Consider the following 22,429-nt stretch of genomic DNA (forward strand, 5'->3'; position numbering starts at 1 on the left):
CCAGGTCAAAGAGGGGAGCGAGAAGTTACCGATTTACCTTTCAGGCAGAGGGAAGGAGCTGCTCCAATCGCCCTGAGCCTCCAGAGTCAGATAATCGGTGCTCTGCCCTGGAGCTACGTGGGCAGCACAGTCAAGTATGTCTTATTGCCTCAGCTGTCCCGGAGACACCACTGGACCCACTCTTTTTTTTTTTCTTTTTCCTTTTTTGACTGCATTGTGCAGCTATAGCAGTGAAAACCTGGAATCCTGACCAGTATACCACCAAGGAATTCCTGGATCCACTCTTTTTTTTTTTTTTTAAGATTTATTTACTCATTTCATTTTTGGCTTTAGTGGCTCTTCGTTGCTGCATGCAGGCTTTCTCCAGTTGTGGTGAGCAGAGGCTACTCTTCATTGCAGTGCATGGGCCTCTCACTGCAGTGGCTTCTCTTGTAAAATATAGGCTCTAGGTACACAGGCTACAGTAGTTGCGGCTCAAGGGCTCTAGAGCATGGGCTCAGTAGTTGTGGCTCATGGGCTTAGCTGCTCCATGGCATGTGGGATCTTCCCAGACCAGGGATCGAACCCATGTTCCTTGCCTTGCAAGGCGGATTCTTCACCACTGGACCACCAGGGAAGCCCTGGACCCACTCTTAATTGGAAACTCCAAATAATTTTGACTTTCATTAAGAGAGTCCAGACACTCAAGGGCTGGGCTTCTAGGCCCAAAGAACCCACTGCCTCCTTTAGAAAAAGATAGATGCCTTTCTACATATAAGACATTTCAAATATGACACAGGTACCTAAATCTAGCCACTGTTTTATAAGGAAACTACCTGTCATGTGAGTGCTTTCTATGTCAGGCACTGGTCAGGAGATGTGACCTCATTTGAGCCTCATTCTGACTTAAAAATAAGTAAACGGAAGCAAAGAGAATTTAAGTAACTTGCTATAAGTTACACAGCTAGTAAAATCAGGATTTGAACCCAGGTAGCCCAGAAAGTGAAGAGGAAATAAAGAGTCTCTTGATAAAGGTGAAAGAAGAGAGTGAAAAAGCTGGCTTAAAACTCAACATTCAAAAAATTAAGATCATGGTATCTGGTCCCGTCACTTCATGGCAAATAGATGGGGAAACAATGAAAACCGTGACAGACTTTGTTTTCTTCAGTTCCAAAATCACTGCAGATGGTGAGTGCAGCCATGAAATTAAAAGACACTTGCTCCTTGGAAGAAAAGCTATAACAAACCTAGACAGCATATTAAAAAGCAGAGACTTGACTTTGCCTACTGCAAAGGTCCATCTAGTCAAAGCTATAGTTTTTCCAGTCATCATGTATGGATGTGAGAGTTGGACAATAAAGAAAGCTGAGTGCCAAAGAACTGATGCTTTTGAACTGTGGTGTTGGAGAAGACTCTTAAGAGTCCCTTGGACTGCAAAGAGATCCAACCAGTCCATCCTAAAGGAAATCAATCCTGAATATACATTAGGAGGACTGATGCTGAAGCTCCAATATTTAGGCCACCTGATGTGAAGAGCTGACTCATTAGGAAAGACCCTGATGCTTGGAAAGATTGAAGGCAGGAGGAGAAGGGGACAACAGAGGACAAGATGGTTAGATGGCATCACCAACTCAATGGACATAAGTTTGAGCAAGCTCCAGGAGGTGGTGAAGGACAGGGAAGCCTGGTGTGCTGCTGTCTGTGGGGTCGCAAAGAGTTGGACATGACTGAGTGACTAAAGAACAACAACAAAGCCCAGATGCAAAGCATCTGCACTTAACCACTAAATGATTATTTCCTCTGTTTCTAGCTAAAGCCCCAAAATATTCAATTTAGGAAATAATCCGATATCAAAAAAATAAAAAAGGATAACTCATTACAAAGTATTATTTGCCAAGATATAAAAAGGGACCATAACTTATTAAGATCATATGACATGTAAATATATAATTTCCTTTTAAAAAAAAGCTAGTCTACATTTATTGTTCTGCAACTAAATTTTTGTTGTTTACCTTAATACACGGGGATTATCTCTCCATGTCAAATCTTCTTTTAATAACTTTGGGGTTTATCAACATACTTAACCAATTCTCTCAAGATCTTGAATGTTTGCCAGATTGTCACTTAAAAAAAAAATGCAGCATTGTTCTGAACAACACACATAATAGTAATTATTAAACTAAGTTGTTTTCCCCTTATCATGCATCCCCACCACCCCCACCCTGGAAAGCCTCATTTTCCTCAAACCTACTTTTTTTAGGCACTTCTGGGGATATACCCGTGGGAAAAAGACACTGTCCCTGCCCTCTGGAGCTTCTATTCCAAGGGAGGTGGTGCGGAGCAGCAGATAATAAACACATAATAATCAAGATGCTTTGAGATAGCAGTGGGCGTCATGAAGAAATTGACAGGGTGAGGTGATAGTGACAGGGGAGTGGGGTGACTTAAGTTGAGTCGTCAGGGGAGGACTCACACAGAAGGTGATGTCTGAGTGAAGTCTCTGATTTCCCCTGCACTGATCCTCCCACTCCTTTACTCAAGCAGACATCTCTACGAGAGTGGGAGAATGTGGCTGGGTGGCCAGAGAGCCTATTACTCCGGAGCTGGGGCAGGCACCCTGGCCAGGGAAAACACGGGAGCTTTGACCTCCGGCCTCTCGCTGCTACAAAGTCAGCAGGTACCTCCGTCCTCCATCTCAGTCGTGGACTCGTGAACATGTCCTAAACCTGCCAGCAGACCCTCTACCCTCAGAAGCAAATGCGGATTCAGAAAGTGCGAGTGAAGCATTTGAGAAAATTACCCAGATTGCACTGTGGTTAGATGTCTTTAAGTGGCAGCCAGAGTTAGAAGAGATGCAACAGTGCTCAACGACCTCTTCCCTTGGTTTCTAGCTGATAGAATCCCCCGGAAAGCTTTAGCAGGGAGAGACTGTGGTCTGAAGATCACAGTGGCTTCTCCCCCACGGATGTGCCTGAGTGCCTCCTACCCACCACCAGCACCTCCTCCATGCCACACTGAGATGTGTGTCAAAAAAAGCGCATGTAGTTCATAGTTCTGCTGTATTCAGTTCTCCATACAAGGCATCCGGCCAAGCTCCTAACAAGCCCATTGCTTTGCATCTTCACTCTAATCATCCTCTGACTCAGCTACTATTTCTCCATTTGACAATTGAGGACACTGAGGCTCAGAGAGGGTCAATATTATTAAAAAAAATTGCACATCTCAGAAGCAGCAGGGCAGGCAGAGGACTCAGACAGCTGGTCCACCAGATTCTTAAACTCACAGTTAACTACCCGGGTATACCCCTTTTCCTGGTTCTGATGCTCAGAGAGACTGGCCTGAGATCACACAGACAATAAATCAGAGCTATCAATTAGGTCAGGTAAATTAAGCTGCCAGGACGATCAACCCCCCAATTTCAGCCACTTAGTACAGCCCAAGCTCACATCTCGCTCACCCTGTACATGTAATCCACATGGAACTCTGCTAACCTCAGTCACCTGGGGGCCCAGGCTGATAGGAATTCCATCTCAGCAGAAGCTTCCCCATCAGCACAGCAGAAAAGGGAGTCTGACTTGAGCACTGGCCCTTAAAGCATCCTCCCTACAAGCTACAGGTCACTTGCACTCATGGTTTTTGTGTTTTTTTTTAAACAAAGCAAGTCACAGAGCTATACCCAACTTCAGAGAGCCAGTAAAACCTGGGACCCCAGTAGGTGAAGGGCTCTGTGCCTCCAGGCCTTGGGAAGGAACACCAGCCTGCCTGCCCTCCTTGCTTAAGGTGTATGCAGTCAGCCCACTGTGGACAACAATGCTCAGGTTATTTCCTTTTCTCTCCCTATTGATCCTCCTGTTTAGTTTATTTGCTACTGAAAATGAAACATCAGAGAGACCAATCCTGTCTAACCAGGCCCTTTCTTTATCAATGGCTTTGCAAGAGCGATGCTCAGGGCTTTTTAAGATCCCTGGGAAGCCTGCTGCATTTTTAGCTCATTTAACCTGCTGCCTGAAGTTGCAATAGATTTCAGGTCATCTTGGAAGTCTGTGTGAACGAAAAACCTCCATCTTCCCAATTGGGTCTGAATATTTAAGATTTTGAAAGCTTGGCCTGTACCAGATTTAATTTTAAAGGGGAAAGAGGGGCTGCTTTTGAACTTCAAGAAGAAGGCTGGAGGCACAGCAGGGGCTGAGTTAGCAAAGGGAAAAGGCGAGAAAAGCCCTGTGGTCTTGAAAGAAAACGCTCCAAAGCAGAAACGCTAAAGCTTCCAGTTGGTGAGCCTTAAATCAGACTTCAAAAGCGCCGCTAGTTTAAATATTGTTTATAGGACTGAAGTATCGCTCCTTTCTCTGGCTGGATTTTGAATATTCCTTAATTTGATTACTCGGGGGAGAGGCAGGCAGAATCAACGATAAATGAGCTTCACTGTTAATTATTCAGAGGGCTTTTTATTGTGTAATCAAACATAAAGTCTTACAAAAAGCTTGAAGGCACATTCTCACCCCACCCTCCGCAGCCCGACTTTGACCCTGTAAGCATTCCTCGGGCATCGAGGCTGTGAGCTGGGAGATGCCCAGCAAGGCTCTGCCAACAAAGAGAGCACACATCCCCCTCTCCACTGGGGCTGGTAAAAGCCTTTGATTCTGCTACTCAGACCCCCACGCCACAAAAAGCAGTCAGTAAGTGAGGTTCACCTTTGCCTCCTATCTGAGCTTCTCCCCTGACCAGTAGCCCCTGAGGAGTCTAGATTCCTGTTGGTGCCTCCCCACAATCAAACTGGCCTGGCTGTCTCATTCCTTCTAGCCCCTCCTCTATGCTGAGTGACAGCCAGCCAAACGATTTAAAGGCTCCCAGACATCTAAAAATCCTTTCTGCAGGGAAAAAGGAGATAAACAGATGGATGGATGAACGGAGAGATCAAGAGATCAGTCAATCAGTTGTTACAAAGGTAGAGGTCGTTACTGAGTCTTCCAGCTTGCTTGTCAGCAGGGCTCCACCACCCTGTAGCCACAAGTCCAAAATCCAAAAGGCTCTGAAAACTCAGTTTTTTCCATAACTCAGTTTGGCAGCAAAATCTGACATGAACCAAACTGATCTGGTGGCAAAACTTGAAGCTATTTGTAGTCGTTATCCCGCCTAAAGTAAATATTCATATATACTGCTGCAGAAATGTTAACATGTTTAATTAAAAGATGGTGTCTCAAAGCCACTGGCAAGATTATGTTAATATGTAGTATTCAGTTCAGTTCAGTCGCTCAGTCGTGTCCGACTCTTTGCGACCCCATGAATCGCAGCACGCCAGGCCTCCCTATCATCACCAACTCCCAGAGTTTACTCAAACTCAAGTCCATCGAGTCGGTGATGCCGTCTAGCTATCTCATCCTCTGTCGTCCCCTTCTCCTCCTGCCCCCAATGTGTAGTACACATACAGCGTATTTCCGTTGCAAAATGCCCAAATTCTGAATTTGGCAGCACATCTGGTCCCATGGGTTTCAGATAAAGGGTTCTAGGTAGGTCACTTTCCAGACCTACTGGGGCTTCAGTCTCCTACTCAGAAAGTTACAACCCACGAAGGAAGACCCAGGTTTCGTGGGACCTGAAATTTATTCAGTTGGGGAGAGGGGCACTTTAAGAAAAAGAATACAAAGTTAAAATACAAAAATTAGGTACAGGGCCATGGAGGGACCCACGCAAGGGATGGTCATTAGATCCATTGTAAATACGCATCTGGGCAAGTGACTGAAGACCCCAAGTTTGTTTTCTCATCTATAAAATGAGATGATAAATATCTGCATAACAAGGTGGTGTTGAGGTGATTCAGTGAGAATGCACAGAAGTGTCTTGCATGTAGGATTGTATAGAACTTTCACTTAGTAAACTCCAAACCTGTGATTTTCATTGTGCAACTCATCCCACAAGCTTCCCCCTGCATCCCTCCCCGCAGCAAGCACACCCAGAAATTCTCTCTGTGTCACTCAGAATTGTCCCTGATGTGAGACCCTTAGGCAGTAGAGTAGGTAGAGATTCAGAAACAAACATGCTTTTCGATTCACCCCCAAGAGGAACCGCAGACCTGCTCTGGAGTCTGCTAGAGGACCTGAGTTCAAGATGCAGATAGATGCAGAATGTGGACAAATATGCTGCACCTCCCTCAGGCCCTACCCAGCGGGCTGTGGTCTCTCCTAACCTCGATTCCCACTCACAAGACCCCGGCCGTGGAGAACCTCCCCTCCCATTGTTCCTGAGTACAGGAAGGGGAAAAATCACAGCAGAGAAGTGCCACCATCCATCACCAATTTATTGCTTTTCTTAAAAGTACTTGTAATAAACTGAGGCTCTAGAAACGGAAAACTCATTAAGCTGTTTCTCACTCAGGGACCCAGGTGGAAGCAAAAGCACAATAAAAAAAATCAATAAGGACAAGTCCATGGGACAGAGATGGGAGCACTTCGTCACAGCGCCGAAGGTAACTGTCTGCTCACCACTCTCCCGTCTGGTTACCAACTCCAACTTGGTGGGGGAGGCATTTTTTGCCAGTCTTTTCTCTGATGGGATTTTTTTTTTCTAGTTGGTTCTCTGAGTGAAGGGAAATCAGAACCTCATGCTGTTGGATGGCTTTTGTGAATTTAATTAAAATGGTTATCAGGGGATTGTAGAAGAAATGCCATTTGGCTAGATACCACTTCATAGAGGAGGGGAGGAGTAGCGGAGGAGCTGCCTAATAAGATGTCACCAGGAGGAAATGGAGTCACCTTGTTCTTTAGCTCTATATTTTTAATCAATAACAGTCATTTGTCTGTCTCTCTCTCTTTTAACTCAGAAAACAAGAAATGAGTGATTGAACAGACAGGGCTTTCTACAAACTAGAATGTGGGTCTATTATTAAGAGAAAATCCAGAGTTCTGTTCTTTTCACTGAAGAGTATTCCTAACTCCCAAACTCATCCACTTAGCAAGCAAGCCCATTAATAATAATAATGGCAGGAGTAAAGCACTTAAGGCAGTTGAGAGAACACACAATGAGATTTTGTTGTTGAACCTGTGCCTCAACCCACAGAATGGAAATAATGTTGGTTTCTGCCCATTTCTCAACATTAGCAAAGTACCCCAGGAAACAATACACAGTCTCACTTTGAAAATGTTAAAATGCTGTGCATTATTGTGGTTATATAGTTTTTAGAAGCCACTCTGTAAACAGAATTACAGTGGGCCAGGTTCTGTGCTAAAGAAGCTCTTTAGGTGTATTAGCCCGTCCTGTCCTCCTGATTACTCCATAAGACACTATTCTTATTTCCAGGTAGGAGATCATAAAGTTGGGGCTCAGAGAGGTTAAGTAATTTGCATGAAGCCATGCAGAGCCAAGAGTTAACTAATCCTGGGTCTATTTATTAAACCCTGTTTATTAAACACCACGCTCTTCAAAAGCATGTTTTCTCTGGCATCGTGATTATCATCGCCCCTCAGGAAGTTTCACCATTTTCTTGCTTTTTCATCCGAGCACTCCTAGATCTGAGAAGTAGAGCCTTTGTTTTTATCACTGAAAGTTGCTATGGAGATACCATGTGCATCTGTCTCCAGAGATGCACAGAAAAAAACGGTAGAAGCCACGAACCTTTTAAAAAAAAAAATGTCCTTCAGGAATATTGACAACTATAGTTGGAAGAGGGGTGAGTGAACCACTGTACTTGAACTCCGAGTTGAAATCCCTCCTGAGTAAGTTGTGGGTCACACTCTAGGCTGCAGTGTGGTGTGTCCTGAGGGTGGGGAAGCACTGAATCAGGAGTCAGGAGACCTAGTTCAGCCACTGTGACCCAGTTCCCTGCATGGCGTTGAAGAAGTCCTTTCCTCTCTCTCGACCTCAGTTTCTCCACCTGCAGAATAGGGACTTTGAAAGAGAGGCTCCAGTCAACTTCCACAGCAATCAATATTCTTCTTTATGTGTAGAGCTCATCAGTGCCAGGGCAGTGATCCTCAAAAGCTGGGGAAATTGCATAAATGAAAAGATTAGGCTGGGTAATATAGTAGGGAGTGGGGAGGTCTATGGCAAACAAGAATTCTCCTGCACAGCTAAAGGAAACAACCTCTGCCTAGCTCTACTCATTTCACCATGTGAAAATGGGATCCAGAGCTTATCATTTTCAAGAGAGACCAGTAACCTCAGTACTTCATATGAGGATATCCCCAGTTTGTAGAATTCTGACCAGTTAAACATGTCTCCCCATGGGCCACCAGTTAGAAACCCCTGCTTCTAAGAAAGTATAAGGAAACCTTTTCCTTGTTTTGCCGAAAAGCAGTCCCTCCTGGTTGGAAACACAGCAGCCAATTAACACCACTCCTTGAGTGAAATACCAGACACAGAGAAGAAGCATTTGGGGATTTAAGTCAATTCAGGGAGAGTCAGTTCAATAAAGGGCAAGCAGGATGCCGAATCTGCCTATCACACCTCCCCCCACACACATTTTATTCTTCTGCCACTCTCAATTAATCAGAAGTGTCAGCCCTTCACTTTGGATTTCCTGGCTGTGGCTGTTAATTGAATTTTAATTAATGGCAACTTTAGGAGCACAGAATGAAATCCTAATGCAAGGAAGATGTGCACAGAACTCTGTGTGTGGAAAGCTCTTCTGTGATCATCCCAGCCCATCCTCTCTGTTGTACAGATGAGGGAGTGGAGGTAGGGAGTAACCTGCTCCAGGCAAGTCCCTGGGCTCTGGGTCCAATGCTCATTGCAAGACTCCAGGCTGCCCTGGTGACACAATCTGTCCAGTCTTCAAAAATGACATTGATGTAAAAGAGTCCAGAATCAAGAATTCATGTTGTGCCAGGTGAGACAGGAAGAGCTGACTTCCACAGGTATTATCCCAGAGCTCTGATATTCTCTCTCCCTAGTGGGGGCAGGGAGCAGAAGGGCCCTCTGACGGTCTGGCAAGCTCTCGTCCAGTTGCAGTGCCGTAACAAAGGGGACACTGCATCAGGCTGCTAATTTATCAAAGGGGAGAGCATGTCAGCTTTGGGCATTTGTTTTTTCTTTATCTCAGTCATTCTCTAACTTCATATACTCCCTTGGAGATCTGGTTAAAGCCAGTTCGAACTCCAGATCCCCAGGCTATCAAATTCTGAAACATTCCATCACTTGTGTGGTATTTCACTGAAGATTTGTTGGCGGAGGTGGTGTTCACAGGGAGACATCACATCTTAAAACCCACAGCCTTCTCCCATCTCTCTTCCCTGACCTTCTCTTTGCCTTGTGTAATGGAGAAATCCCTTCCCTCTTCCGGAACAGGGAGGTTCCACCTACACTCAGGGCCCCTGAAGTAGTGATAGCTTACTGTGAACAGTGAAGAAGAAGATTTAGCTTCGGGACCAGGGACCGGGCTTGATCACTCAAGAGATTTTGTATAGCAGAGTTTTATTAAAGTATAAAAAGGGACAGAGAAAGCTTCTGACATAGACATCAGAAGGGGAACAGAGAGTGCCCCCGTTGCTAGTCTGAGCAAGGGAGTTATATACTTTTTTTAATTAGTTATTACAATAAATCAAAAGAATGTCTCAAGGTTGTAAAGATCTTACTAGATCCACTCCCATAATTTACATTTTAAGATAACAGGATTAGCCAGAAGGTTTTCAGGAAGGAGAAACTGTCCTCAAGCAGGATACATTGTTGTTATATAATCCTTAGTACAGAGTTTAAACTGAGCTGTTTGTTATGTAATCATCAGTTCTGGGCTTAAAGAAAAAAACATTTTATGTAACTAAGACTAAGGAATGTAGAGGAAAAAAAAAAAAAAAAGATGTTTGTCCTTTCCTCCTCCTTGAGAATTCCAGACCCCTATCTCTGCTTTGAGAGTCCCCGACCCCAGTCTCCTCCTTGGGGACCCCAGACTTCTTATCAACCTCCCTAGAAATTGACTCTCTTAGTAGCCAGTCAAAAAATAACTTCTGATAACACACTGTGGACTCCCTGAGATGAGGCCTGCTGAAAGCCACCCTCTCCACCCTGTTGATCAGACAGGGTGGAGAGGGTTGTGTGTCTTCAGGTGTGCCTCTCCTTATCTTCTTCCCTAGGGCATCTCACACTATGAGTTTCAGCCAAAGATCTCAGACTGCCCTCTAAGGGCTTTCATTTCAAATGTTCTCAAATGAAATTGTTTCTATTTTAATGGAGTGTAAACTGTAGCCCAGACCTGCATTGAGCTCTTACCCGGAGTAGCTGAGTAAATTGGGACAGGTTAGGAAACCTAAGACTTGAATCATGAATTAATGAGGACATAACCACACAAAGTACATTCTAAAGTGACAGCCAGTCATGCAAGAGGGTGCGCGCGCGCACACATACCTGTAACCTGCCCACACTGACTCCTTTCAAAAATTCACGTTCCTCTCACAGGACTTTCTCTACCTTCCGCCTTTTACCTCCTAAGACTTGTCATCTCGGTCTTCCCGCCCACCTCCATCATGGCTCCTCCCCTTCTCCTCATCAGTCAAATCTGCCTCCCCCAACTCCACCTCCTGAGTGTAAAGGCTAGAGCTTTCTCCATTTCGTATTCTTCAGAAAACCCCAGCGAATATAAATCTGTATTCTTTGAGGCCCAGGTGTCATCTGGTGAACACAAAGTTGATACCTAGAATTGGGGCGGTGAAAAACAAGATGCAGCTTAAAGAAATTAGACCCACCCTCCCCTAGTTTAAAAATCAACTCTGATGGTTACACAAGGAAAGTCGAAACGTATTCTGGTTCATGGCAGCGTCAATGGATTACATGTTCAGCTTCCTGTGGTGACTACTGGGAATCATGGCGCTCACTGAATAGAGGAAGCGGCGTCAAACTTGCTTCTGGTAATACACACGTATAAATGACGTCAGCGTGTGGCAGGTTTCCCCAGACCCAAAATATATCTCATGGTGTTTGGAAAGAGTCAAAAAGAATTTACATTCAGAGCCAAGGTTTTGCTATTTTTCTTCCTTCCCTCCCCGCTCCCCTCCTTCCTTCATTCTTTCTAAAATCCCCCTTTCTTATTTCTTTTCTTCAGACCAAGAAATTCAAAATCCCTGTAGCACGCCCCACCACCCGCAAACCAAGCCGGCGAGGCTCCACCCTCAGTCTGTCTCGGACGAGTGGAGGGTCATCCCCCCAGAGCAGCATGGTCTCCGTGAACCCGGGCTCAGATGAACCTCCAAGTGTGATCACCCAGGCGACAGGCAGCAAGGACATCGAGGACAATGAATCGTCTTCGACCAAGCCTGAAGAAGAGCCTCTCCACGTCAGTAAGTCCTGCCTTTGATCTGACCAGTCTGCGCTGACTCTGCCTTGAAGCCAGGCAGCATGAGCCCCATATGCTTCACCTTTACCCCACTCAGTTAAAGAAGACACAGGTCCTCTAGCCCTGGTCAATTTCCAAGGACCCCTTTGCTTTCCCGCAGTGGAAATCAGAAATAAACTCTAACCTGGGTTACTCTGGACCATTACTACTTGGGAGACAGCCCATGGTCATCAATTGCTCTTTTTAAAACTTTTAATACTGTATTTTACTTAGCCCAATTTAGAAAATATTGTCATTTTAACATGTAATCCTATAAAAAAATATTGATACAGTATTTTATGTTTTCATACTATATTTTTGAAATTCGGTACCTGCTTTTTTAAACAGCTTTATTGAGATATAACTTGGCATACCATAAAATTCACTTGTTTTAAGTATACAGTTCAATGATTCTTTGTAAATTTATAGTTGTATAACCATCACCACCATCTGATTGTAGAACATGTCAATCAACCCCAAAGGAAAGCTCATGTCCATTGACAGCCCTCCTTTCCCACCACAAACTTACTTCCTGTCTCTGGAAATGTGCCTTTTCTGGATATTTGATAGAGGAAGTTGTATTACACTGTGACCCCTTTTCTAAGCCTCCTCTGACGCTTTCCCAGTGGCCTCCCTCCTCCGAGTCTAACCAGTTGCCTACTGCAGCCAGTGGCACCTCCCCAAACTCTTTTGGACCCGCCCTCTTTACTCCTATCTTTTGTCTTAGTTTAGAGATAGAAAGCTAGGGCACATAGGCTAGTTCCTGCCATCCATGTGTTATTTAGCACAGAAGTCTTTGTTTTTAAAAAAAAAAAAAGTAGGAGTGACTTTTTAAGCTTGAGAGTTTGGACATCGAAATCCTGGCTTTAAAAAACGTTACTGTTTGTGGCAACAGTTGGCCAGCAACCTGTATGAAAATATTCAACTGGAGCTGCCCTTCCTAAGTGGGGCGTATGCTCTTCACTGCAAAGTTTTCCCTGACTTTCCTCTTAATTCTTCATATTTTTACTTGCTTGTATAAGTCATTAAGTGCATGCATGCTCAGTGGTGTCTGACTCTATACAACCCCATGGACTGTAGCCCACCAGGCTCCTCTGCCCACGGGATTCTCCAGGCAAGAATACTGGAGTGAGTAGCCATTCTCTTCTTCAAGGCATCTTCCCAACCCGGGGATTGAAGCCCCAACTCCTGTGTCTTCTGCATTGGCAGGTGGATTCTTTACCATGGAGCTACCTGGGAAGTCCCATTAGGTACTTAATTTTCATTTAATACAACGACATCTCCTTATTTCAGGTAGGAACTTCTTTTGGCTAGGTATGGAGACCTGAAAAATACTAGTTTAAAAAAGATAAAAATTTATTAACTTTTTTTTTTTTTTTTTTGCAGGTTAGAGGTAGTGAAAGTTGCTCAGTTGTGTGCAACTCTCTGCAACCCATGGACTGTACAGTCCATGGAATTCTCCAGGCCAGAATACTGAGAGGGTAGCCATTCCCTCTCCAGGGGATCTTCTCAGCCCAAGGATTAAACCCAGGACTTCCCTGGTGGCTCAGACGGTAAAGCGTCTGTTTACAATGCGGGAGACCCAGGTTCAAGCCCTGGGTTGGGAACGGGAGAAGGAAATGGCAATCCACTCCAGTACTATTGCCTGGAAAATCCCATGGACAGAGGAGCCTGGTAGGCTACAGTCTATGGGGTCGCAAAGAGTCGGATACGACTGAGCGACTTCACCTTCACTCCTGTACTGCAGGCAGATTCTTTACTAGCTGAGCCACCAGGGAAGGCCAGATTAGAGATAGGGTGGTTCCAAAAGATCATGAGGGATCCTACTTCCTCCTGTCTTTCTTCTTCACCATGGATCACTTCCTGGTCCAGAATGGCCGCTGGAATGCCAGTCATCAGAGTCACATCCTTGGACGGAAGCAGAAGGAAGTAGGTGAAGTAGAAAAGTGCTCACTTCCAACCGAGTTTAAGCAGTCTTCTCAGAAGCTTCATACAACATTTCTCCTAAAATCTCATGGCCCAGAACTTAGCCACAGGACTTTGTCACAGCATTTAGTCCTTTAGTTGCAAAGGATGTTGGGAAATTGGGGTAATAAATGCTTCCTCCCATGCCCAGCCCCCTCCCCCCAACACACACAGAGTACATATGCATACATATATTTCTGTTACTAAGGAAGAGAGGGGAAAGGAGTGTGAGCTCCCTTCAGGCATGGAACAATGTCTTACCTTCAGCCTGGCGCACGGCAGGTGCACAGAAATGGCTGGGAGATGCATTCCCACCAGAGACCGACATCCAGAGAGAGAGTTCTTCACCCTCCAGCTCCTCACCCTTCTCCTCTATTCATCCCTTAAACTCTGCTGTGTTTGTCAGAGCCTTCTCAAAAGTAGATTAATTTCCCAGACTTTCATTGCCTTCTAAAACCTCCTCAAATTGATTCTGAATTCATGAATCCTATTCTGAGAGATACACCATCTGACCAAGGTTTAATTTCCAGGGCTGGCTGCATAATGAAGTCTTTGTAGACACAAATCACTGTGGACAGCGGGCCGTGGCCTCTGTGTGGACTGGTCTCCTCTCAAGTCAGTGATCAGGGGATTCCAGAGAAACAAAAACCCAGGCCGTTCTCTTGGCAGTCTTGAAGCTGCTGGTCTTGAAATTGTTAGAGGAAAAACTCACTTTAGTAACTCAAAAAGAAGGGTCCTGTGGCTTCTACTGTCCCCCCAACCCCTTGAACCAACCCCATACAACAAAAGGACTCCCACTCTTTTCCCCCAAAGGGAGGGTATAGTTGCTCTCAAGTAAGGTTCTTAGACTGGCTGGGGATGGGCAATGGAGGAGGGAATTAGAATTTTTTCTTTAGGGGTGTGGCTTGTCATCCAGAACCAGAGGATGCTGTCATCTCTGAGCATTGGGTAATGGTGTATCCGTAGCCCTGGGGACTAAGAACTAGGCAGGTTCCTCCAAGTGTGGGCATCTGTCACAGGGCTGTCTTCCTCAGGGAAACTATCTCATGGCGTCTGTACCTTTTGTAAACAAGTCTCTCCTTTCAGGTAGCCTCTGTGGGTAAATGCAGGCCTCACAGCCCCAAGACTTTGTGCCAGTTCATACACATCCAGCCTCAGCTATGGGATGGATGTACCTCGATGTTGGTGGGCACCATTCCTGCCCAGAGGCATTACTGGCTAGCAGGAAAAAAACAAGCAAACTTCAGTGCCTTAAGTGGCATATGGAGCCGTAGAGGGGATTCTCTGGGAGAGCTGCCCAGTGTGCTGGGTCGCTTTGGGCATTCTCTGGGATCCACCCACTAGACTGATTTGCTTACGAGTAGGGGCAGAAATGAGGGAGCAGAGAAGGGAAGAAAGCCAGAGCTCCCTCAATAACAGGCTTCTGGACACACCACAAGGATGCTGGGATGCGTAGCAGGAGGGGAGGTGGGCATGACAAGACAAAAAGGAAGGTCAGAGTCAGGTCAAATGGAACCCTGCCCACAGGATACTAGGAAGGTGAACTGCTTGAGAATGAGGAAGGTGGAGTAGAAAATGGCTAAATGTTGATGATTATCACAGCCCAGATGGCTGAGGGGAGGTCTCTGAGGAGAACAGCCTCTTCCCAGCACCCAGTGATGCGCTCACAAACCAGGCTGGACATGAACGGTCCTGGGAAGCGCTGGCTTCACCCGTCCAGGTATGGCTTTTGAGACTTAGCCCCGAGGCGACTACAGACACAGACTGAAGGAAAGTGTCTCCATTGGCGTTGTGTTCCTTCATCAATATTCCACATCTAGCTCAGAGCTTTCCAAACCCTTCCTGTTTTTTCTCTCCTTAGTCATTTACTTATTTATTCTGCAAATATTGACAGTGCCTGGATGACAAGCACAGTGCCAGCTACTTACCCATCTGTATCCGTATAAAGCACTTAGAGCTTCTACTCTCCTACTCACCCTGAAGCATGTAGCTTACTCCAGATATATGTTATTTTCCAGCTGTTAAGAGTGTCCATGTACTAGATTCCTGGAGCCGCCTTAACAAAAGACCATGTCCTGGGTGAAAACAGCATTAGTTTATTGTTTCACAATTCTGGAGGTTAGACTCCAAGGTGTCAGCAGGGCTTTGTTTCTTGTGAAATCTGTGTGGAAGAACCCTTCCCTGCCTTTTTTAGCTTTTAGCGGTTGTTGGCATCCTTGACAGTTTGGCTTGTACATGCAGCCACAGTCCAGTCTGCCTCCGTCCTCACATGGCCATCTTCTTCACTTATTACAAAGACACCAATCTATTGGATTAAGGGCCCACTCTACTTCAACGTGGAGCTTCCCATTTGGTTCTAGTGGTGACGAACCCTCCTGCCCATGCAGGAGACGTAAGAGACACAGGTTTGATCTCTGGATCAGGAAGATCCCCTGGAGGAGAGCATGGCAACCCACTCCAGTATTCTTGCCTGAAGAATCCCATGGACACAGGAACCTGGCTAGCTACAGCCCATGGGGTTGCAAAGAATCGGACACGACTGAAGAGACTTAGCATGCACACATGCCATTCCAGTGTATCCTCATCGTTACTACACCTGCAGCCACCATATTTCCAAATAAAAACATGAATAATTTATATTCTGAGGTACTGAGGATTAGGACTTGAACATTATCTTTTGAGAGAACTCAAGTCAACACACAGTAGTCAGACACAGAGAAATATTTCTACATTGTATAAAAAGCAACAATACAAAGTACGGAAATACAAGTCAACTAGTGTGATGACACAGAGAAGGCAATGGCACCCCACTCCAGTACTCTTGCCTGGAAAATCCCATGGATGGAGGAGCCTGGTAGGCTGTAGTCCATGGGGTCGCTAAGAGTCGGACACGACTGAGCGACTTCACTTTCACTTTTCACTTTCATGCATTGGAGAAGGAAATGGCAACCCACTCCAGTGTTCTTGCCTGGAGAATCCCAGGAACCGGGGAGCCCGTTGGGCTGCCGTCTATGGGGTCACACAGAGTTGGATACAACTGAAGCGACTTAGCAGCAGCAGCAGCAGTGTGATGACGAGTAGGGAGAGCGATGGTGAGCTGGAGAAAGCCCTGAAAGTCTGAAGGCCCCATTAGCACACAACAGTGATGAGCCCCACCTCGGAGTCTTTACAGGGAAGCTGGAGGCCTGGGTGTTTTTATGGGAAAACCACCAGTTTTAACAAGTTTGGGCATCCCAGTCCAATCTGATCCAATCAGCCTATGGGTCACCATTTTGGAACCTCAGGCCTATACGGTAAGAGAAGGTTTTCCCCCATAAGGTGATTTCTTGATTTCTTCTTGGAAGTAGAAGCAGTGCTCTCAGGCTGCAGTAGAGTTCCAGGGGGCAGAGGATGCAGAGAATGGCATGAGACAGGAGGAACAAAGAGCAGCTAAGACCCACAAGGCCTCACAGGCCACAGGGAGGAATCTAGATGGCATTCTAAAGGAGATGGCTGGTCACTGGTAGGAGGCAGAGGAATCATGTTTACAGCCTGTCAGACGTCTAGACCCTGGTCTTATCCTTCTCCAGCTCCCCAGTGCTCCGAAGTGAAGTGAAGTGAAAGTTGCTCATTTGTGTCCAACTGTTTGCGACCCCATGGACTATACAGTCCATGGAATTCTCCAGGCCAGAATACTGGAGTGGGTAGCCTTTCCATTCTCCAGGGGATCTTCCCAACCCAAGGATCGAACCCAAGTCCCCCCATTGCAGGCAGATTCTTTACCAGCTGAGCCACAAGGGAAGCCCAAGAATACTGGAGTGGGTAGCCTATCCCTTCTCCAGTGGATCTTCTCAACCCAGGAATCAAACCAGAGTCTCCTGCATTGCAGGTGGATTCTTTACCAACTGAGCTATCAGGTGCCAGTGCTCTAAAGCCAAGGTGATATCAGGCTGGGAGCTGGGCCCTGACCTGCACAGTCCTGTCTCACAGGCACCCTGCAGACAGTGACTTCTTGTGTTCCCATCAGATCTGCAGAAGCTCCTAGAGATGGTTCGGGAAGATGCCCGGAGAACAATCACCATGGAAAATGAGATGCAAAGACAGGCACCCAGGTATATTCTCTTGCTACCTGGTCAAATAAAGGATGTCAGCATCAGAGTGATATCGTTCAGGCCAGCAGTGCCCCGTGGTTGAACATTTTCTCTGTGACAAGTGCTGAACCGTATACTTTGTTCACATATATCACCTCCCTGAGTCCTTCCAACATCCCCACAAGGTAGGTACTGTTGTCTGTATTTTACAAATAAGGAAATGAGGTTCAGAGAGGGTAAGGAACTTGTTTCAGGTCACCCAGATAACAAATGGTAAGGCGACAACTCAAATCTGCAACTTTCTTATTCCAAAAACGTTTCCTTTAACTACTACGCTGCCCTTCTTCCCAGGAACCCAAAGCTTATTCATTCATTCTTTTAGTGAGTATTTATGAATATGGATGGACCAACTGTACTTATTATTGCAGGAAGTGTTATGAAAGAAATCTCAGAGCTGTAAGAGGAAGTAATAGGAGCATCTGATCTCGTCTGGGATGGGGATCAGAGAAGCTCCCTCCAAGGAGGAAACTTTGAGCTGAGATTTTGGATGAAGCATGAAGAAGAGCTAGCTAGCCCGAGTTACTAGAGGAGCAGGGAGAGCGGGCAAGGGGAGTGAATATTGCAGGCGTGCATGTGCAGACATGCTCAGAACGGACCGAAATGCGGCCAGAATGGGGTGGGGAGAGGTATACGTCCGCTGAGACCTTGGAAGCCACCTCTAGGATTCTGATTTCTAACCATGGAGCAAAAAGAATCCCTTTGAAGTTTCTTGAGCTGACAGACAGCCAATGTAATTGGCTCAGAGCGTCAGGACTTGAACCCGAGGTGTCCTCCTTCTGGCGGAAAGCCCCAGGCACTGGATGTCTGACCCTCTAAAAGCCTTGGAGACCATGCAGGCTAGAGCTGAAGCTCCCTTCCCAAGCGTGGATCCCTCTGAGTAAGCAAATTACTTCCCGAGAATAAATGAGGCACGAGAGAGGTTCATCATCGCCTTCAGCCTACTAGGATGCCGGCTATGACTTATTGGTTATTGTTATTACCATAATTACAGTTCACCAAGCACGCTCACATGCGTCTCACCCGCCTCTGCTTGTTCATGATGAATTGGCGGCTGCTGCTGCTTCAGCTTGCTTCGGGGCCCTGAAGGGTGGCTCTGAAGGCACGCGGCGACAGTGTTGGCCCTTACGGCCCCAGCCTCTTTGCCTGACTTATCAGCATCAAAGACAGACGACAGTGATGAAGCATCAGCTCAAGAAGCTCCTTCCCTGTGTGAGCACTCACGTCATGAACACTGGCTTTGGAATCAGACTGACGTGGGCTCAAGACGTAGTGCCTTTGAACAAGTCCCTCAGCCTTTCTCTAAACCTTAGTTTTCTCATCTGTAGAATGAGCTTGTGTATCATCCAGGCATTGGCAGTGGGACCAAGCAGAGGAGGGTTGAGCTCCATTTCCATGAGTTAATGGCTGTGTGCTGTTGAGCAAGTTGCTTCACCTCTCTGAGCCTGATTCCAATTCTGTTAAATGAGGCTCCTTAATAACCTATCCCAAAGGGCTGCAATGAGAATTAAATGATAATTTCCTGGTAAAGTGTTTTCATTATTATGGAAATAATGTCTACGCCACCAAGTCACATTAAGCATTTAGTGAGATGATGCATTTAACATATTAGCCTGTGCCTGGCATATTGTAAGCATGTAAAGATTGGTGACAGTGGAGGTGGTGGCTGCTTTGATTTCATGTGCAGTGTCCTGGGGAACCTTTGCAGCACTTTGCTGAGACAGATAGATTAACCAGTGCCCAATTCCTTTGTCCCATCTCATAGATGGAGAAGGATGACTTGCTTCAGGCACTCAAAGACTAAACCACACAAGAACCTGGTTCTCACAAAACTCTTCACCTGGCCACTGCATTCACTTTAATGATAAAATAACCATGGTTACAGTGCAAGAACCTGTTGAAATTTCCCATCTGCTTCCATTCCTCTAGGAGAAAAGTCTCCCTAATCTGTCACAAAGACAGCAAATATTGGAGGCTTCTCTGCAGAGCTGCACAGAGCCAGTTAGGGAAAGCTGCAGGTTTTCATTTGCCTGATTCACTTTAAAAATGTGGATTCCTCTTTCACTTTAGACACCAAATCTGCTCCCATCAAGACAGACATAGAGTTCTGGGCTTATTAGAAACCCCTGAAAGCCTGCCTTTCCAGCCCCGAGCCTCAAGGGCCAGACTGCCCTTTGGTCCCATGTCTTCGTGTGTTCAGACTGATATAACAAAAAATACCGTAAACTGAGGGGCTTGTGAACAACATTTATTTTGCACAGTTCTGGAGGCTGGAAAGTCCTGGATCCAGATGCCAGTAGATTCAGTGTCCAGCAAGGACTCTCTTCTTCATAGACAGCTGCCTCCTCACGTGGTAGAAAGAACAAGCTAGTTCTCCAGGGTCTGTTTTACAAGAGCATCAGTTTCAATCATTAGGGCTCCCCCATCATGATCTAATCACCTCCCAAAGGCCACCACCTCCTAACAGCATCCTCTGAAAGGTTAGGATTCAACATATGAATTTGGCGGGCGGGTAGAGGGGCAATAGTAGTACCATAAACATTCAGATCATAACATTGTTTAGGAAGATGACCTTTTCTAAAAATCCTCTAACAGTCTTTCCCAAACATCCCGAAGATCAGAATCAGCTGGGGCACTTGTGAAAACCACAGATTTATGGTCTTCATCCCAGACACGCTGAACCAAAATCCCTAGAGGAAACCATATTTTTTAACAAGCACCTTGAGCAGGCATTGTTTCGTGGTGTGTCAGGAAATTCTAAGGTTTTCAAAGTATGTTCTCTGCGAACCCAAGTCAGAAGACTGTATGCATGTGTGTGTGTGTGTGCAGCTTTGGGGTCCCACTCCAGGCCTAATGTTTCCAGATCTCTAGGAATGTAGCTCAGGAGTTTACACTTGCATTCTGAGCCGTTCCTCCAGGTGACTCATATGCCCTCCTATAGAACCTAGGATCCCCGCTGTAGATGAGCACCCTCCGTTCTCCCATGGATGTTTACTGCCTCAGAGCGTCATATGTTCAGAGCCTTATTAAGTGACTCATCTTGCTTTGCAGCATCTTGTCAGTGCTCAGACAAAACAAGAGCGATTCTGCCTATAAGGACATGCAGACCACCCGCAAATCAAGGTAGGAAGGCGTGGGGCCCTAGCAGGTAAGTCAGGAGGCAACACACAGTTCCAGGGGGCATTGCAGAGACACCCTCACCAGACTGTGGGAAGGGGGGCAAGGAGGGGATCTTCTTCCTTCTTCACTGGAAATAAGTTACTTGACTCCCAGGGCTTGGTGGTGAGTATTCAGCCGTTACTTCCCAACAATCGTGTGCCATAAAGTTAGTCTTCTCTGGTAGTGGAGAGATGAAGGGGGGAGGGTGTGTCTTGGAACTACCCCTTCCCTCTTTACTCAGGTGACTTGTAATGGGGCAGGGCAGGTCTGCCCCCAATTTACTTGTTCATGTAGAGAATACTTCTCAGTCCCCACTATGTCCCAGGAGCTATGCTCGGCTCTTTTGAGATTCAGCAGCAAACAAGACAGATGCAGTCTGCCCCGTGGGTAGAGCCCGCTATCTGGTCTGGCATCATAACTCCTTCTGTGAAATAGACTCTTTGACCATCCAAGAAAGCTTATGGATTCCTTTCAGCAAAATGCTTCCAAATGCAGACTATAAACTATAGAAGTTTACAAAGAAATCTATAGTAATATTGATTACAATATTGTAACCAAATATGAGATATATAGTCATCTGTGAGCTTCATCAGCAATGCCTTATACAATAAGACATAGCAGCAGCTCTGATAACTACTATAATTTTGGATTAGTGTCAAGTGTAAATGATTTTTCAAAGTATCTCCCATAATTTTAATGTGATGTATAAAAACCTGTGATTTCCATTTCTGTGAAAGGCTAAAGATGCAACCTGTTTTTTTTTTTTTTTCCATCTGCATTCTTGGACTCCTTGAATCCTGCCAGTGGTTAAGAGCTACTGTTCTAATGGGAGAGTCATGCATTTATCAAGTAATCCCACAGAGATAGTTGTGTAATCATGACCATAAATAGCATTCTGAAGGAGAATTATGGAGGATTAGTTGAATGTTGAGCACCAGGACTCTAACCAAGGCTGAGTCTGACATTTAAGCTAGGACCTGAGGGAAAAAGAATTAGCTAGTCTGTGGCTGGGAACAGTAGGATCTGAAATCTGCATTCATTCTGAGCAGTTTCTCCAGGTGATTCCTGTGCCTTCCCATAGAACCTAGGATCCGTGCTGTGGAGGAAATAGAAGGAATAGCATTCCAAACAGAGGGAACAGATGTGCAAAGGGTCTGCGGCAGGAGGAAGCTTAGAGGCACTAAGCAAAGACCAGTAGGGCTGAAATTCAAGGAGGGTCAAGGAAAGGATTGACTGAGACAGGCAGAAGGGGCCTTTGTTGTTGTTGTTGTTGTTTTTAATCACAGCTAATAACACTACTTCCTTCACTTCCTGCCTCCCCCTGAGTCACACTATCAGCTCTAGAAGAGAGCCATTTATAGGAGGAAGGTCAAAGCCCACTTGCTCCCCCAAAGAATTCACCAGCAGAGATAGGGGCAGCTGGTTGGAATCCAAATGCAGTGCCTTCTGGGTATTATTACCAGGGCTCTGGTCTCTAGCTAGATGGGATAAGGGTTTGCTCCATCACCTGCCAGACCTGAGACCTCTGGGTCCAGTCCCATGAGCCTCTGGGAAAAGCAGCAAAGGCCCGACCCTTTCCTGTGGGGAGGGGTCTGAGAAATGACTGGCCTCGCTGAAGAAGTCCAACATGTCACAGAGCAGGAAGGGGAGGATTTGCCACACATCACAGGCATAAGGAAAATAGTTTCACTCTCTAGAATCACACAGATAAAGCAGTCAAGTCAGTGTCTCAAATGTTGGGAAGACACAAAGCGGGGCAGATGTATGAGAGAAGATGCTGGACATGGGTGCTGAAGGCCCAGGTCACTGGAGGAGGACCTAGCAGAAGGTATGGGGGGACAGGGATGAGCAAAGAGCTTCACCCCATCTAGGGACCCCAGCCAGGCAGTCACAGGAGGGAGCA

General features: G+C 45.9%; 1 protein-coding gene across 8 annotated transcripts in view; it reads left to right on the forward strand.

Moving 5' to 3' along the window:
• Positions 1–22,429, forward strand: part of CCDC60 (coiled-coil domain containing 60) — a 177,229-nt gene that overhangs the window by 139,416 nt on the left and 15,384 nt on the right. For all 8 annotated transcript variants that reach the window (XR_011467445.1, XR_011467442.1, XR_011467443.1 and 5 more), the window contains 4 exons: positions 6,352–6,442; positions 11,006–11,240; positions 17,247–17,331; positions 20,419–20,490. Coding sequence is in view for 1 of the 8 variants with exons in the window: in XM_070386131.1 (XP_070242232.1) it covers positions 6,352–6,442; positions 11,006–11,240; positions 17,247–17,331; positions 20,419–20,490 (483 nt within the window). In the remaining 7 variants the exon portion in view is untranslated. The remainder of the gene's footprint in view (positions 1–6,351; positions 6,443–11,005; positions 11,241–17,246; positions 17,332–20,418; positions 20,491–22,429) is intronic.

This window comes from Bos mutus, chromosome 17, assembly GCF_027580195.1.
Source record: "Bos mutus isolate GX-2022 chromosome 17, NWIPB_WYAK_1.1, whole genome shotgun sequence".
NCBI classification, from domain to species: Eukaryota; Metazoa; Chordata; class Mammalia; order Artiodactyla; family Bovidae; genus Bos; species Bos mutus.